Below are 16323 nucleotides of genomic sequence, written 5' to 3'. Positions count from 1 at the left end.
CCACCTGTAATAAAGTCCTTCTGGCATTTAAGTAGCTATATGTTAACAATAATATTATTACTAATATAATTAATACTAAGTGCCATGCATTTTGTTCTAATTACTCTATGATATAATTACTACAACCTCCATTTGATAGGTGAAAAAACTGATTATCCAAAGTCACTTAATTATGGTTACCAAAGGGGAAAGGAGGAGAGAGATAAATTAAGAGTTTGGGATTAACATCTATACACTATATACCATATATAAAATAGATAGCCAACAAGGACCTACTGTACAGGACAGGGAACTATACTCAATATTTTGTAACAACCTATAAGGGAAAAGAATCTGAAAAAATATATATGTATGCATAATTGAATCACTCTGCTGAACATCTGAAACTAACACAACATTGTAAAGCAACTATACTTCAATAAAAAAAATTTTTAAGTCACTTAGTGATAGACTTGTGATTTCAGCTTCAGAATCCAGGAACTCAACCACAATCCTATACTGCTTCTGAAAAACAAAAGTAGTGGTAGTACCAGTAGCAAAAAATGATGTATCAGCAACAAAAATGATGATGATGGTAGTGGTAATAATAATAATAATAAAACCAGCAAAATATATTAAAGACAGCCCTTGGATAAGATCATTTTGACCTACATCACTTTCACTCTATAGCACAGTATTGTAATAGGTAAGTGCCAGTGTTTTGTTAAATACATTGTATAATTGTTATGGGAAGAAATGCTAATTTGAGGATCTAATTGTTTGAGGGTAAAAAGTTACCTTCTGTTTTTCTCTATAATCTTCTCCTTCAAACTTGTACAAACTTTGTTCAGTGTCCATTCTAAAATTTCTTAGAGAAGACTCTCCCATTTTCTGCAAGCGTTCATTCATCTCTGCGGTCTAAAGTTGAATGCATTGAAATTAGAAAATTATCACTGAATTATTTATAAAAATCTGTGGATTCTCCTATCTTTTTAAAAGTCAGGTTTTGATATGAAATATCCAATCTGTTAATTTACGAGGTAATAATGCAATGCTAACATCAAACTTGAATATAAATTTAATTTGCCCCAAGTATTTAAAATACTTCAATGGTTCTTCTTAAGTGTTCCCACTTAATGCTTTCTTTAAAATCTTTTGTCATTGAAAATGTAGCCATATTATAATTTCTGCTGCATAATTTTAATGGGACACATGACTAATGCTAAAATAAATGCAAACTTGGATTAAACAACACATTTGCACACTAACATGAAACATGGTAACACAAGATTGTTCAAAATCCAAGATACCTCAGATACATGAAAAGGTAGTCAATATCACTAACCGTCAGGAAAATGCAAATCAAAGCCACAATGAGATATCACCTCACACCTGTTAGAATGGGTATCATCAAGAAGTCTACAAATAATAAATGCTGGAGAGGGTGTGGAGAAAAGGCAACCCTCCTATGCTGTTGGTGGGAATGTAAGTTGGTACAGCCACCATAGAAAACAGTATGGAGGTTCCTCAAAAAATTAAAAATAGAGCTACCATACGATCCAGCAATTCCAAATGCCACTCCTGGGTATTTACTTCAAGGAAATGAAGACACTAACTTGAAAAGATACCTGCACCCCCATGTTCGCTGCAGCACGATTTACAATAGCCAAGACATGGAAACAACCTAAATGTCCATTGATGGATGAATGGATAAAGAAAATGTGGTGTAAATGTATACAATGGAATATTAGCCATTAAAAAGAAGGAAATCCTGCCATTTGTGACAACATGGATGGTCCTTGAGGCTATTATGCTAAATGAAACAAGTCAGACAGAGAAAGAAATATACCATATGATCTCACTGATATGTGGAATCTAAAAAAAAAGAAAACCAAACTCATAGACTCAGAGCACAGATTGGTTGGTTGCCAGAGGTGGAGAGTGGGAGTCAGTCATAAAATAAATAAGTCCTGGGGCTATAATATAAATGTATGGGTGCATATGTATATCCTCAGAAACAAACAAAAAGAAGTCTGAAAAGTAAATTCAACCAATTTACAGGAAATACAGTAAATAAGTGAACATGGTAAAATACCCCATGGGGATGAAATCAGCAAAATCCAGACTGTGAGCAACTCAAAAGGCAATCAATCCAGTTTCTTCACTAAATACTTTACAAGGGAAATAATACATAAATGGAGGGAGAACCTACAGATTAAAAAAGATACAGATGCGTATCAACTAATGACAATGTTGACATAGACTTTATATGCATTGATAAAAAAACTTTTTTAAAAAGCTTAGCTACTTCTGAGATAATTGGAAATTTGAATCATAACTGAATTTTTTTTTAATTGGCTACGTTGGGTCTTTGTTGCTGTGCACGGGCTTTTTCTAGTTGTGGCGAGTGGGGGGCTACTCTTTGTTGCGGTATGCAGACTTATCGTGGTGGCTTCTCTTTATTGCAGAGCACGGGCTCTAGGTGCGTGGGCTTCAGTAGTTGTGGCACACAGACTCAACAGTTGTGGCACACGGGCTTAGCTGCTCCACGACATGTGGGATCTTCTCAGACCAGGGATTGAACCCATGTCCCCTGTGCTGGCAGGCGGATTCTTAACCACTACACCACAGGGAAGCCCCATAACTGGATATTTAATGTTAAAGAATTATTGGGGTTTTTCAGGTGGGAAAATGCCATAATTATCATGCTTTCATTTTTTTTTTCATTTATACTGATTTTTTTTTTAGCTCTTTATTGGAATATAATTGCTTTATACTCTTGTACCAGTTTTTGAGGTACACCAAAGTGAATCAGCTGTATTTATACATATATCCCCATAATGATCATGTTTTTAAAGAGTTCTTATATTTTAGAAACACATACTGAACTATTTACAGCTGCAATGATACGTCTGAGATTTGCTGCAAAATAATCCAGTAAGGGGGAAGATGAACTGGGGATGCAAATGGGGCAGGACTGGTAGATGATTGTTGGAAATGGGTGATAAATACATGGGGGTTCATTACAATATTCTATCTACCATTGCTTATGTTTGAAATTATCCATAATAACTTATACAAAAAGGTAAATTCAATACAAAATCACAATATTCTGAAATAGCTTACTATACTTTAACAAATAATGCTTTACTATTCTACAAAATGTTCACAAAACAGTTTCAGTTAACACACTGTATCAACAGATAATTTCTAACCTCATGCAAAAAAGGTCATAAAAATGCAGTCCTGATACAAGTGATTAAACACAAAATTTATTTGGCTTTTAAGCAGAGTAAATACCAACACTATAAGCATGAGGTATAAGGTCACTCAATTTTAAACTCTGGTTCTTACTCTTTCTCACCAAAAATTAAACAAACAAACAAAAAAACCTAAATTATTCCTGGATATAAATCTACGAATTCTTAGAAACAACATGAGTCATTTGAAGCACACAGTTTGAAACATGCGTTTGAAACAACGCAATACAATAATCATGCCTTCTGAAGTACGTTGATTTCAAAGCAACCCATCATGAAAACAAAATGCCATTTTAACTAACCTTCTTTTCCCCTCTTTCCAGAAGAGTTGTAATGTCTTCATCTGTCAGCTCACTTTCTTTAGAAGCAAAAACATGGGTGGCTCCATGACGTATCATTTGCAACATTTCCTCCTTTGCCATCTTGTTAGACTGTTGGTCAATGAGTCTTCCTAATAATAAAAACAAACATTGTATGTATTCAACAATATTCCAGAGGAAGCATAGCATAATAGTTCTAATCAGACACCGCTACATTTAACCATAAGTAAAACTTTGTGACAGAAAATCGGTGAGCTTTAAAGTAATTTCTTAAATGAACAGCCCTGCAAGTTTTTCCTCTACCATACCTTCTATTTCAATATGAATTTCCTTCTATAAAATTCAGTTACAACATAGAAGGACAGAAACATTTTTTCACGTTCAAACTTTATTTCTAAAATCAAATTTCTCTGTATGAAAAGGGACCCTCTAGTATGTTTTAAAATTTTTAAACCAAACATTTTATCTGCTAAATAATACCAAGTACTTCAAAAGATGTGCCATTGACATTCAACTATAAGCTAGTGACATTCAACTACCTACTCCATGTATTGAATGCAAGGTTTCAAAATAGGAAGATTTAAATTAGCATTTTTTTAATTTGACTTTTTTCTCTAAAGTTGCAGATTTTGGTCAACTTTCATTAAAAGTAATCTCCTTTGAAGAAAACTGCATGTGTTTTTCCAAAGAAAATACCTAATTAAGTTACACGTATAAATACCTTGTTGTATGACAATTGAGTCGAGTCTCAGTTTTATCTCAGCTCTTTCAACAATCCTTTCTTCAACAGTGTTGTCAGTGATGAGACGAAACACACGTACTGGCTTCTTCTGACCGATACGATGTGCCCGATCCTAGCAGAAAAAAATCCTAATGTAAGACACTGGGTATTCTCGATAAAACGTATGGTATTAACTACCAAATGTAAAACAGATGGCTAGTGGGAAGCAACTGCATAACTCAGGGAGATCGACTCCATGACTGGTGATGACCTAGAGGGGTGGGATAGGGAGGGTGGGAGGGAGACTCAAGAAGGAGGGGATATAGGGATATATGTATAAACACAGCTGATTCACTTTGTTGTACAGTGGAAACTAGCACAACAGTGTAAAGCAATTATACTCCAATAAAGATCTGGAAAAAAATGCATAGTATAGCCAGCTCATGTTATAAAATTCTTAAAATAAAAATTAGTTCCTGATCCCTCTAGACCTGCCACCTTTGAAAGGAGGGTAATGAATATTAAGAATGTCTAGAGACCCCTGGGAACAAAGAAATCTGCAAAAATTCTGCTGTACCATTAATGGAAATTTCCAGAAAGACAACAGCAAAAACCCCTTTAATATGAGGGACTAAAGAGAGCTGAAAGCTTCTGGCTTAAGTTACTAAGTAACTTTAAGCCATTAAATACAAACATCTTCCACACTAGCAAGGAGTTTTTTAAGTGAGGGGCAAAGTAGTTAACAAGGGTTGCTGTGGTGGCAAAAGTCAGCTTTCTCTCATCAGAAGGCAGTTTTTTCTGCTTACTGAGGCAATGCGGGGATCTGTAGTAAAGGGTCATAAAAATTAATGGGATATTAATACCCTTACTGTATGGTCTGGAATTGGTCCTATGGTTTACAGTTGGTAAAGGTAACAGGTGGCAAGTTCTGATAACATATAAACAGCTAGGGGGAGTGTTTTTAAAACATAGAAGCTGCCAGAGCAAATAAGTGAAGGGAGGAGGGTAGTCGAGAAAAAAAAAAATCAAAGAAACAAGGTTCAAAACTGCCCTTGCACTAAATATAAAAACACTAGAGCCACTAACAGTTTCAACACAGCACACTGAAAGCGAATGCAACACCCCTACTCATATTTACATTTCAAACTCAAATCAGTAAATCATGAAATATCAGCTATCCTCTAACACTTTTAAGGAAATGAAGTGTTATCAGTAGGTTTTCCAGTTCAGTAACACGGTAACTTACTGGGGCTTACTCCTGCTTAGTTGTATCAAGCAGGTAGTTTGGTACCATGCCAAAGCAGTAATAATTATGCCAAAGCATGTGGATTTTAAAATGTCCCAATGGTCAATATTTTCAATTCTCTATCATAAAAGAAAACGGAGGACTTCTAAGCTATGCCTCGCTGGCATATGACTTTAATTGTTTCCAAAGACAGTCAACTGTCCCATAAGTTCCGGGGATTTTGAATGCATGGCGATTTTGCGTCTTTTTACTTCCGAAATTATATTTATCTTAAAACTTGAGTCACAATGACTGAAGTTGTAACTCTAGTTCAGTAAATGATACCATGATGAAAGGTAAGAAAAGCTCCCTGAATTTTTTTTAAGGGTAGAATAGTTTCTGATGGTGTGCTTAGGTAGAGAATATTTTACTGAAATATATTCCTTTGTTATCTTTTTACCTTCTTGCCCTGATTGTTTCATTACAGAAGTTAAAATCCTACCTCTCCCAATTTTAGTGCTAAGGATTTTAATATATTTAGTTGTTAAGGAGAATAATACTGAGAGACTAGTTTTTAAACCCTTTTCATTAAAACATACTTTTGTGCCCTCTTCAATATTTAGAAGTGGGAAAAAATGACATTTCTGTTTCATGATAAAAGCCAAAATCAACACACAAATGCTACAGTTGGACTTGGGGTGTATTTGTTTGTTTTCGTTTCATTTGTTTTTGCAATTAGCACAGCAACTTTGTTTTCCAGAAAAATCTATTTTAATATCTACAAAACCTCCTGAAGATTGTTGTTATCCTTTAATCATAAATTACCTTTGTGCTGTATAAATAACAATAGTTTTTTGAGCTAAGATAAATTTCTGGTATCATTAAAGATTACTAACCATAGCCTGTAGGTCAACCTGTGGATTCCAGTCTGAGTCATATAGTATAACCACATCAGCACTTGCCAAGTTAATTCCGAGACCTCCGGCCCTGGTACTCAGCATGAAGATGAATTTGCTACTATTAGGAACATTAAAGGCCTCTATTGCTTCCTTTTTTTTAATTGACAGGAGATGGAAGAAAAAGAGAGAAAAATCAAATTATATTACCAGAGACCTTAAGAAAGAAACATTTTAACATGCATGCTCAAAATCCCACTTTGTAATATTCTTCCACTTTCAAAATATTTAAGTATCTATCTAAAATCATATTACATAACATTCCTAATCTTTAGAAGCTCACATCAATAAAGACAAAGAACAATCACAAAGACAAATTTAACTAAGCAAGTAACAAATCATTTAAATTATTTTAAAATAATAGTAGTGAAAATGTTTTGATTGAGTGGGAGCTGAAATCTATCTAGGGAGTAAAATATCAGATAGCTCAACTTCATTCCCATTAATTTATGAAGAATTAATAAAGAAGGTATCGAAGACCAACCAAGAGAGAGAAAAGTTTAGAAATGGGAATGAGAACAACAGATAAAGGGGGAGGTAAGTAGATATATTTCCACATGGTGAAAAGGAGCAAACAGGGAAGTAATGAGGAAAACCAGGAAGGTAATCCAGGGATATTTAGTAAAGAGTCTTAACAATTCATAGGATGTTAATATCCTTACTATATAAAGATCTCATACAAATTAATCAGAAAGAAACACTAAGACCCCAATAGAAAAATGAGAAAAAAAAGAACAGACAGTATACAGAACAGATACAAATGGCTAATAAACACAAGAATAATGTTCAATCTCACTAGTAATCAAATAAATGCAAATTAAAACAACATAATACCATTTTTTGAAGATTAAAAAAATGATAATACTCAATGTTGACGAGGGGGCGGTGAGACGGGCACTCTCATACACTGCTGCTGGGAGTGTAAATTGGTACAACCTTTCTGGAAAGCAATTTGGCAATATGCATCAAGAGTCTTAAAAGTGTTCATACCCTTTGACCCAGTAATTCCACTTCTAGGAATTTATCCTAAGGAAATAATCAGAGATGGGCACAAAGATTTATGTATAAGGACTTTTACTTAAGCATTACTTATAATAGTGAAAAACTGGAAACAACCTAAATGATCAACAATAGGGGGATAAATTATTTATTGTATGTCCATAGGATGAAACACTACACTAAAATTATTTTTACAATGATTTTTTTTTACTGATATAGGAAATTACAACATAATGTTGAGTAAAAAGTATCAGGATACTGAGCTTCATATGCAGTGTATAGAGTATAATATTAATTTACTTATAGATTATATATGCATAAAAATATCAGCCAGAAATACTTTTCTTTTCCAGACTTCCTTGGCAATCATATATTACTTTTATAATCACAAAATACAGGAAGTTCTATTTTTAAGGAATGGAATGGCATGGTCAAAGGCTGCGGACAGAGAAGGTGACTCTGCCGCAGTCCGTACAGCATGTAAAGGGGGCAGTGTAGAAAGCAGCATGGTGTAGTGAGAGGCAATTTGGTGTAGAGGAAATAGCAAAAAACCTGGGCGTGAATCATAACTCTACCATTTTCTACACATGTGCTTCTCAGCAAGCATTTAACCTCTCTGAGACACAGTTTCAAGTGGAGAAAATTATGCCCATACTTTACTGGGCTGCCAGGAGAATTCAACTGGAATTGTACGTTGCCTAGCTTACAGTCGTTGTTTGACAAATGTTAGTTTCTTTCCCTATAAAAGTGAGGAAGCCAATAAGTAAAAGTTGCAGAAGCTAGCTGAATTTAGCTGTGGCAGTGGAGAAAGGGCAAATCCCACTGCTGTTGAGAAAGAACTGCTTATTAACAGCTTGCACACAATTCGAGTAAGGAATTAAAGGTAGTCTTCCCCTTCTTACTGGGAAAATAGATGAAATGCTTGTCTGAAAAACAACATAATGGCAAGGCAGACATTTCCAAAACAAAATGAACAGCTCTCATTTTGCTATATCTTTTTTTTTTTTAAGATTTTTTTTTTTTTTTTAAAGGGGACCGTTTTTAAAGTCTTCATTGAATTTGTTACAGAATTGCTTCTGTTTTACGTTTTGGTTTTTTGGCTGCAAGGTATGTGGGATCTTAGCTTCCTGACTAGGGATCGAACCCACACCCCCTGCACTAGAAGGTGAAGCCTTAACCACTGAACCACCAAGGAAGTCCCTCAGTTTGCTATAGCTAAAGTCAAAATATGCGATTCAAACTCTCTGAAGGGAGAAAATTATTTAATATTTTAAGAAACCATATAATTGAGGCATAATTAGGTAAAGTCCACATTATTCATGAGCAGAGAGATTAGTCAGAAATGCAAATTGGCTATTTGAGATCAGAAAGCACCTATTCTTCTGCCTTAGTATCATCTTCATTCCAGGAAGAAGGGCCATCTTGAATGGTACTGTATGGCCTACGCTTAACGTGGATTTGGAGAAATCCATTCTCAGGAATAAATCAGCAAAAGCCCAATAAAGCTTCAAGTTACCATTTCAGAGAGAGTAAAAGACTACAGAGCAGGGAACAGTGTAAGCTTTGAAATGTCCTCATTTATAAATATTACCACAACTGTTTTCCCACAGTGGGTAGCAGGGAAACCTTTAATGTGGAAAGGACCTGTGCTCCTGCTGTGGACACTATCGTACACTACAGCCAGGTTTCACTAAGGGGGCACACAAGGGACACAATGCCCACTGCAGCTATGGAAGAAGAGGGACACAGGCTGAGAGTCTTTGTGGACTGAGAAGAGGTCCTAGAGCTGAGAGGTGAAAAGGCCTGTATGCACTTTCACGACCTGTGGTCTATACTGCACTATACAATACAAAAACTATGTTCATATCTATTATATACAGTGATCCTCACAACAGACAGAAGCCTAGGCATTAATATCACCCTTATAATATACAGTTAAAGATAACTGAGGCTCAGAGAATTAAATAGCTTGCACACATAGTGGTGGAGTTGGTGTTAAATTCAGGTCTTCTGAAACCAAGTTCAACGCATTTTCCACTATACCATGAAATCACCACGATCTCTGCCCAGAGCATGAGTACAGACTTAAAACAGAAGCCAAAGACAGAGCCCTGAAGAATCACAGAAAAGAGAAGATACATCAGCAAAGCCCTCCCTCAAAAAAAAGTGCTTTAAAGGGTTTAAAATACATTAGACCCCTGACATTCATGACAAATAACCTAAAACTCTAAGAATTTCCAAATTAGAGAAAGATGCTGGGTGCTAGGTAGGCTTCCTCATTAGCTAAGTGACTCATCCCTGCACACCAACCCTTTAGTATTCCAAGATCCAAGTGCATGATAAGTACCTATATCTATGTTGTCCCATTTCAGTTTTACAAAATTTCCATAAGACTGAGATCATTCCCTTTACAAATTACTGTCTCATGAGTCTTTACAGTTGCTCATAAACTGAAAAAAATCTCAACTGTTAAACTCCATGAATGGTGAGGGTCTAATGTATGAGGCAAATCAAGAAAATGACACAGAATCAGGGGTCAAAGAGTAAGCTGAGAAACAGTAGTCAAAAGGCCAGAGGTAGCAGTGGTTAGAGGAGGTAAGGATGTAATGGTGTAGTGTCCTTTAGATAAGTGAGGATGTCTTTGAAAACCTTGAAAATAATGATTCGTAAAGAGCCAGTGTAATGGAAATCCAGCTAAAGATCTCAAAGAGAGAGAGATGGTAGTGAGAAATTCAATGCACCTAGCTAAAGAAAAGGCCAGAATTCAAAACCACCTAATGATGAAAAACATGGCTTAACTGAACTCTGATTTTTCAAGTCTTGTTTTATTTTCTCTTCCTCACCTCTCTTTCTTCGTGTGGGGTTTGTCCATCCAGTCGACAATACTCATAACCACGCCACATACAATAATCCTCCAAAATGTCCAGTAAGCGAGTCATCTGGCTAAAAATGAGAACCCTTGAACCTAAAACATTTCATCAAAAAATGCAAGTCATTCAACTGGTGTAAAACTAACTTGAAAGTTACAAAAATAAAAGTAAACATCATACGCAATATATAGCACATGAACACTCCACTAACCACACACGCACACGCGCGCGCGCGCGCACACACACACACACACACACACACACACACACACACACCCCTTCAAGGGATACTATACAGAAGTATGCATTTGTTGAGTTACGCATTTTTAAGGTCTTCAAAATTCTCCACACATATTGAGATGATTTAAAGTCTGCCTTTACTCTGTCCTGAGAATGTCTCTAGTCTCTCATCCTCAGCAGATACACCCCAATACTGCTTCCAAGCTTCTCTTCCTAACATACAAGTCTGATCATGTCGCTCTCCACAGCCAAATCTTCTATGACCACCCCCACCACCTTTAACATAGTCCTAACTCCTTAAATTGTGGTTTAAAAGGCCTTTTGTAATGGCTGCATCCATCTTCCCAGACTCATCCGCTGCCACTCTACCCAAATACCAGGCTCTGCATTCCCTTCTTTCACACCTCTGCTTCACTGCAGAGGGGGAAAACCCTTCCCTTCTTTTTTCTCACGGTTTACTCCTACACATTCTCTAGTGCTCACCTCAAACATCATTTTTGTGAAGACTTCCCCAACTCCCAATTTCTCAGCATATTATACCACTTATCACAGTGACCTGCAACTATTCCTCCTCACTGCACTGTGAGCATCTACAAGGCAAGAACTGCTGTCTTATGCATCTTTGTACGCCCAGCCCATAGGACAGTTCCTGACATATGGTAAGTACCCAACAATGTGTGCTGAACAAGTGGAATGAATGAATAATGAATGATTATGCAAAATGTTATTGATATACAATATTAAGTTACTTCATGTTAATTTGAAGATTTGTAACTCACCCTGTTCTTTGAGTTTGGCCAACAGTTTATCAAGAACTACCATTTTACCACTGTTGCTAACAATGTGCTCATCGGTGGTATAGGGTGGACCAGGTTCAGCACCATCAAACAGGTAAGGATGATTACAACACTTTCGAAGCTGCATCAGAATGTTTAAGAGTCGCATCTTGTCCATTTTGCCGGAAGAGTTTAAAACATCAATATCTTTCATCAGGATTTTTGTATACCTAAAATTTTAAGCTATAATTAATCACCGGCTATTATAAAGGCTTAATGACATCAAGAAATGTCCCTTTGGGGAAAAAAATAAATGTCCCTTTGGTGATCTGCTTAGATTCCTATTTAAAGAAAAACAAAAAGATTTGAGTTGGGACTAAATCTGATCAGCAAAACCAAAAAACTAGTGAAGATTTGAATTTTTTAACTTGTATGTTGCCTATAAACCTATTTCCTCCTGCTTTTCTATTGCTAAAAATTGCCATCAGATGATAACAATTCAGACAACTACATCTGATAATTATCAATATTTAATAACTACAATATTTGCTGAAAGTTTGTATCCAGCTTTTACTTGTTTGAGTTAAAATCAATTGCAATCTCTTATACCTGTCTTCATAGGTCATTTTTTTCTGATCCTATAAACATTCTTATTGTCTTTTCTAGACCTTCACCCAGTAGAAAATAGACCTACATATCCACCTACAGTAATAATATTTAATTATGACAACAGCCAACCTGTACTGAGTGCGAATGCCAGGTATATGAATTATCTTGTTACCTCTTCACAACTCTGAGATAAATACTAGGGTCACTGCCATTTTATCAATGGGAATTCAGGCAGCTAAAAACAAGTGAAACAATTCATTCAGAGTCGCAGAAAGGGACAAAGCCAAGGCTTGATCTTACGTCTGAGTCCAGAGAAATATACTCACTACCACTACCCTATACTGGCTTCAATAATAGAGAACTCACTATACATTATAAATTATCTAATTTTATTTATTTAAGCAACACTGCTTCTCTTATTAGCATTATTACATTATTAACATGTCTAATTCATATCTAATTTATGATTCCTTGTGACTCCTCTTGTCAACTTCCTGCTCTGCTTGTATTTATCAATACAAGCTTGCTTTTTTCATTGATGGAAAAAGCAAGAAAAACTAACAAATGTGCTGCTGACATTATTCCCTTTAACCCTGACATCATCCTTATAAGCTAAGTATTATTATCCCCATTTTACAAAAGGGAAACTGAGATTACATAACTTGTCCAAGCTAAGTAGCTATTAAGAGGCAAAGCACAGACTCCTAAAGGTTAAATAAAATACTCATCAATTTTCTATTAAAATACTTGAACTACTTGGCATTTAAACATAAAATGTAATCTTTGAACCAAAGGCACAATTGAATCACTACAAAGCTAATTTTTATACTAAATAAATTCTAATGGAAATAAAATAGCTCACCATTCTCGCTGCATTTTACTCAGTCCCAAGTAGATCTTGATTTCCTTTTTAGGAGGAAGGCTCTTCTCTACATCAGTTTTTATACGACGTAACAAAAATGGTTTTAAAACCTAAAAAGTGAGAATTTTTATAACTGTTTATAAAACATTAAATAGTATAAACCATTTATTTCATTAACAACACCCTAATGTGAAATGTACTTCCCAGTGTATAATCTGAAAAACACTACCAACACCAGTTGCCAACTTTCTTGGTAAAAAAGAACCAAGTAATGGCCCACTAGAAAATCAGAATAAGGGACCTAAATTAGACATGCATGATTTGATGGCACAAACGACATTAAAAATTTAAGACAGGGACCTCCTAGGTGGCGCAGTGGTTAAGAATCCACCTGCCAATGCAGGGGACACAAGTTCGAGCCCTGCTCTGGGAAGATCCCACATGCCGTGGAGCAACTAAGCCCGTGTGACACAACTACTGAGCCTGTGCTCTAGAGCCTGTGAGCCACAACTATTGAGCCCATGTGCCACAACTATCGAAGCCCATGTGCCTAGAGCCTGTGCTCTGCAACAAGAGAAGCCACTACAATGAGGAACCCGCGCACCACAATGAAGAGTAGCCCCCACTCGCATCAGCTAGAGAAAGCCCATGTGCAGCAACGAAGATCCAATGCAGCCAAAAAATAAAATAAGTAAATAAATATATATATCAAAAAAATTAAGACAATAAGGTAATTGACTACTGAAAAAGTACAAAATAACTTTAAAAAAATCCGCTGTCATACAATATTTTTAAACCTGAGAAGAAATCTGAGGTCAGAGTATGGGTCAGAGAGCCTCTGAAAGTGAAAAAAAAAATTCAAGCCATTTAAAAATGGTTAAATATACAAATGAGGAGAAAATGGTTTAATGTTAAGGAAGATATGAATGAAAAGAGAAAAAAACATAAAATAATCAGTGTGTACCTGCAAGGCAGATTCTATCACAAGGAAAAAAAATCTCTAGAGCACGTGCAATGTGCCTAACACTACACCATGAACTTTAGATAGAGTATTAAATCCTTACAATAAATCTTTGAGGGAAAGGCAATTATTTCAATTTTAGTAACGTCACCAAAGTCACTTTGCGAGTAAGTGGTAGAAGCAGAAATTAAACCCAGATGAGGCTGATTCAACATCCAGCTCATTCCCTGATTAGCTGTTGTGAGCTGGGCAAGTTATTTAACTTTTCCAAGCCTGTTTCTTCATCCATTCATCCAAAACATACAGATTTATGATATAGATCTATGCTAAGCATTTTAAAATGCGGATAAAGATACCCATTTCCAAGGCTGCTGTGAGAATTTGTGGTAGTACCTGTGTAGAGCTTAACCACAGCAGACATCAGTAAACTGTAGCTATTATTATTAGAGATCCATGGGAGGTAAGGAAAAGGGAAGTGTAAAAGAAGACTTTTGGTTTCCTGTTTGGGCCTCTTAAATTTGTCTAAGTGGCATTTTTAAGAGTTTAAACGGCCTGTGAGACATTTAGGCAGAAGACTCAGAACACAGTGGGATATGTAAGTGTAGAGCTTAGGAAAGAGACAAGGAGAGAGAAATTTGGGAGCTATAAGTATAGAGGTGGTAGCTGAAACTATGGGAGTGAACCCCCAGGGAGAGCACACATGAAAAAGGAAGTCAAAGACAAAGCCCTACAAATCACTAAACTTTCAGGTACAGAGAAACAAAAGCCCATGATGGGGACTGAAAGAATAGCCAAAAAGGTAAGAGAAAATCCATACCATACCTCAGACACTAAGCAGGAAAGGACTTAAAGCAGGCGTGGTTAGTGGCACGGTACCAAATATTACAGAGAAGCCAGGGCACTGACCAAAAGCTATACCCTGAACTCAGCAACTGAAAAATCACAAACACTTGTAACGTAAGTTTCAGTGGTAATGGATTCGGAAGTGAACAGGACCCACCAGAGACAGAGCAACCATTCCCCAGAGCTGACCAAGTTCCTGCTATCAGAGGCCCAGCTGTACTACAACTTGTGTTACAAGATTCTTAGAAGATTTGTCTTCTACCCCTCTGCATTCTTACAATAAATTCCCTGTTACATAATGTCATTGACTTGTTCTGTTTAACTCTAAATAAATATTTACATAAAGCATGATGACTATTGGGGTTTCTAGTCAATAAATGTTTCATGAGCATTTACTCTGGACCAGGCACACAGAGCACAATGTGGTGGAAAACAGACAGGGTCTCTGCCACATCAAGTTTACATTTTTCCAGGGTAGGAGGGGAGAGGTACAGGTGGACAATACATGTTTGTTTTTTTTTTAATTTGTAAAGAAAGACTGAGACTCTCGTTAAAAATAGCAGACAAAAAAGACAGTAAAATGCATCTATATCCACTTCCTCACAAAACTCCACTAAGCCAATTAAAATTATAGGTGTACATTTTAAAAAAGAGCAAATAGGGACTTCCCTTGTAGTCCAGTGGTTGAGACTCCGCGCTTCCAATGCACGGGCAAGGGGCTTGATCATTGGTCAGGAACAAAGATCCCACATGCCGTGTGGTGCGGCCCAAAAAAAAAAAAAATAGGAGATTTGGTGGTGGAGATAGAGGGGATAAACGAAACTTTCAAATAGCTTAGCCATCAAGGGAATAAACCAGAATCACAGCTCGAGGACAGAGTGTTGAGGGAGTACTTACTGTTCTGTGTATTGGGTGGGGGGGTCTAAATGTGGGTTAGGATTTAAATTTTTCTTAATTTTTTAAATTTTTTTAATTTATTGGCTGTGTTGGGTCTTCATTGCTGCGTGTGGACTTTCTGTAGCTGTGGAGAGCAGGGGCTACTCTTCATTGCGGTGCGCAGGCTTCTTATTGCGGTGGCTTCTCTTGTTGTGGAGCACAGGCTCTAGGCACGAGGGCTTCAGTAGTTGTGGCACGTGAGCTCAGTAGCTGTGGCACACAGGCTTAGTTGCTCTGGGCATTCCCAGACCAGGGCTCGAACTCGTGTCCCCTGCATTGGCAGGTGGATTCTTAACCACTGCGCCACCAGGGAAGCCCCAGCATGGGTTAGGATTTAATAAGGGAGATTCTTGAGCATGTTTACATGTTGAGGGAAAAGAGCCAACATGGAGGGAGAGGTAGAAAATTCAGTCAAGGATAAACCAAGGGGAAAGTCCATAAGGAAATAGGAAAAGATGAGATCCAGGGTTCAGGTTGGAAGAATTAGCCATTGCCCGGAGAAAGAAGACCTCTTCCACTCAAACAGAAGGTAACACAGATGCAGATATCCTTGGAAGATGGATATTCTTGAAGGACTTCCTACCTAATGACTTCTATTTTCTCTTTGAGAAAGGAATGATGTTACTTGCTGAGAAAGAAGGAGGGCTGGGAACACCTGGGTTAGAGGTCTTAGGGAGACTGGGGAAAGTCTGAAATAGCTGTTCTAGGAAATTCATTCTAGAAAGAATGCTGAAGAAGGCTATGTTGAAGGATCACCAACATCATC

The 16323-nt window shown here is 36.8% G+C and overlaps 1 protein-coding gene across 6 annotated transcripts in view; it reads right to left on the bottom strand.

The window, feature by feature from the left end:
• SMARCA1 (SWI/SNF related, matrix associated, actin dependent regulator of chromatin, subfamily a, member 1) overlaps window positions 1-16323 on the bottom strand; it is a 531454-nt gene that overhangs the window by 496767 nt on the left and 18364 nt on the right. For 4 of the 6 annotated variants that reach the window (XR_009050254.1, XM_057717875.1, XM_057717872.1 and 1 more), the window contains exons 10-17: window positions 12818-12927; window positions 11350-11576; window positions 10304-10425; window positions 7452-7487; window positions 6402-6554; window positions 4281-4413; window positions 3542-3690; window positions 778-897 (exon numbers count right to left, since the gene is read on the bottom strand). Coding sequence is in view for 5 of the 6 variants with exons in the window: in XM_057717875.1 (XP_057573858.1) it covers window positions 778-897; window positions 3542-3690; window positions 4281-4413; window positions 6402-6554; window positions 7452-7487; window positions 10304-10425; window positions 11350-11576; window positions 12818-12927 (1050 nt within the window). In the remaining variant the exon portion in view is untranslated. The remainder of the gene's footprint in view (window positions 1-777; window positions 898-3541; window positions 3691-4280; window positions 4414-6401; window positions 6555-7451; window positions 7488-10303; window positions 10426-11349; window positions 11577-12817; window positions 12928-16323) is intronic. The other 2 variants (XM_057717873.1, XM_057717876.1) reach the window with 1 other exon arrangement.

The sequence above is a fragment of the Hippopotamus amphibius genome, chromosome X (assembly GCF_030028045.1).
Source record: "Hippopotamus amphibius kiboko isolate mHipAmp2 chromosome X, mHipAmp2.hap2, whole genome shotgun sequence".
Classification (NCBI taxonomy): domain Eukaryota; kingdom Metazoa; phylum Chordata; class Mammalia; order Artiodactyla; family Hippopotamidae; genus Hippopotamus; species Hippopotamus amphibius.
This window is presented reverse-complemented; position numbering and strand designations above follow the sequence as displayed.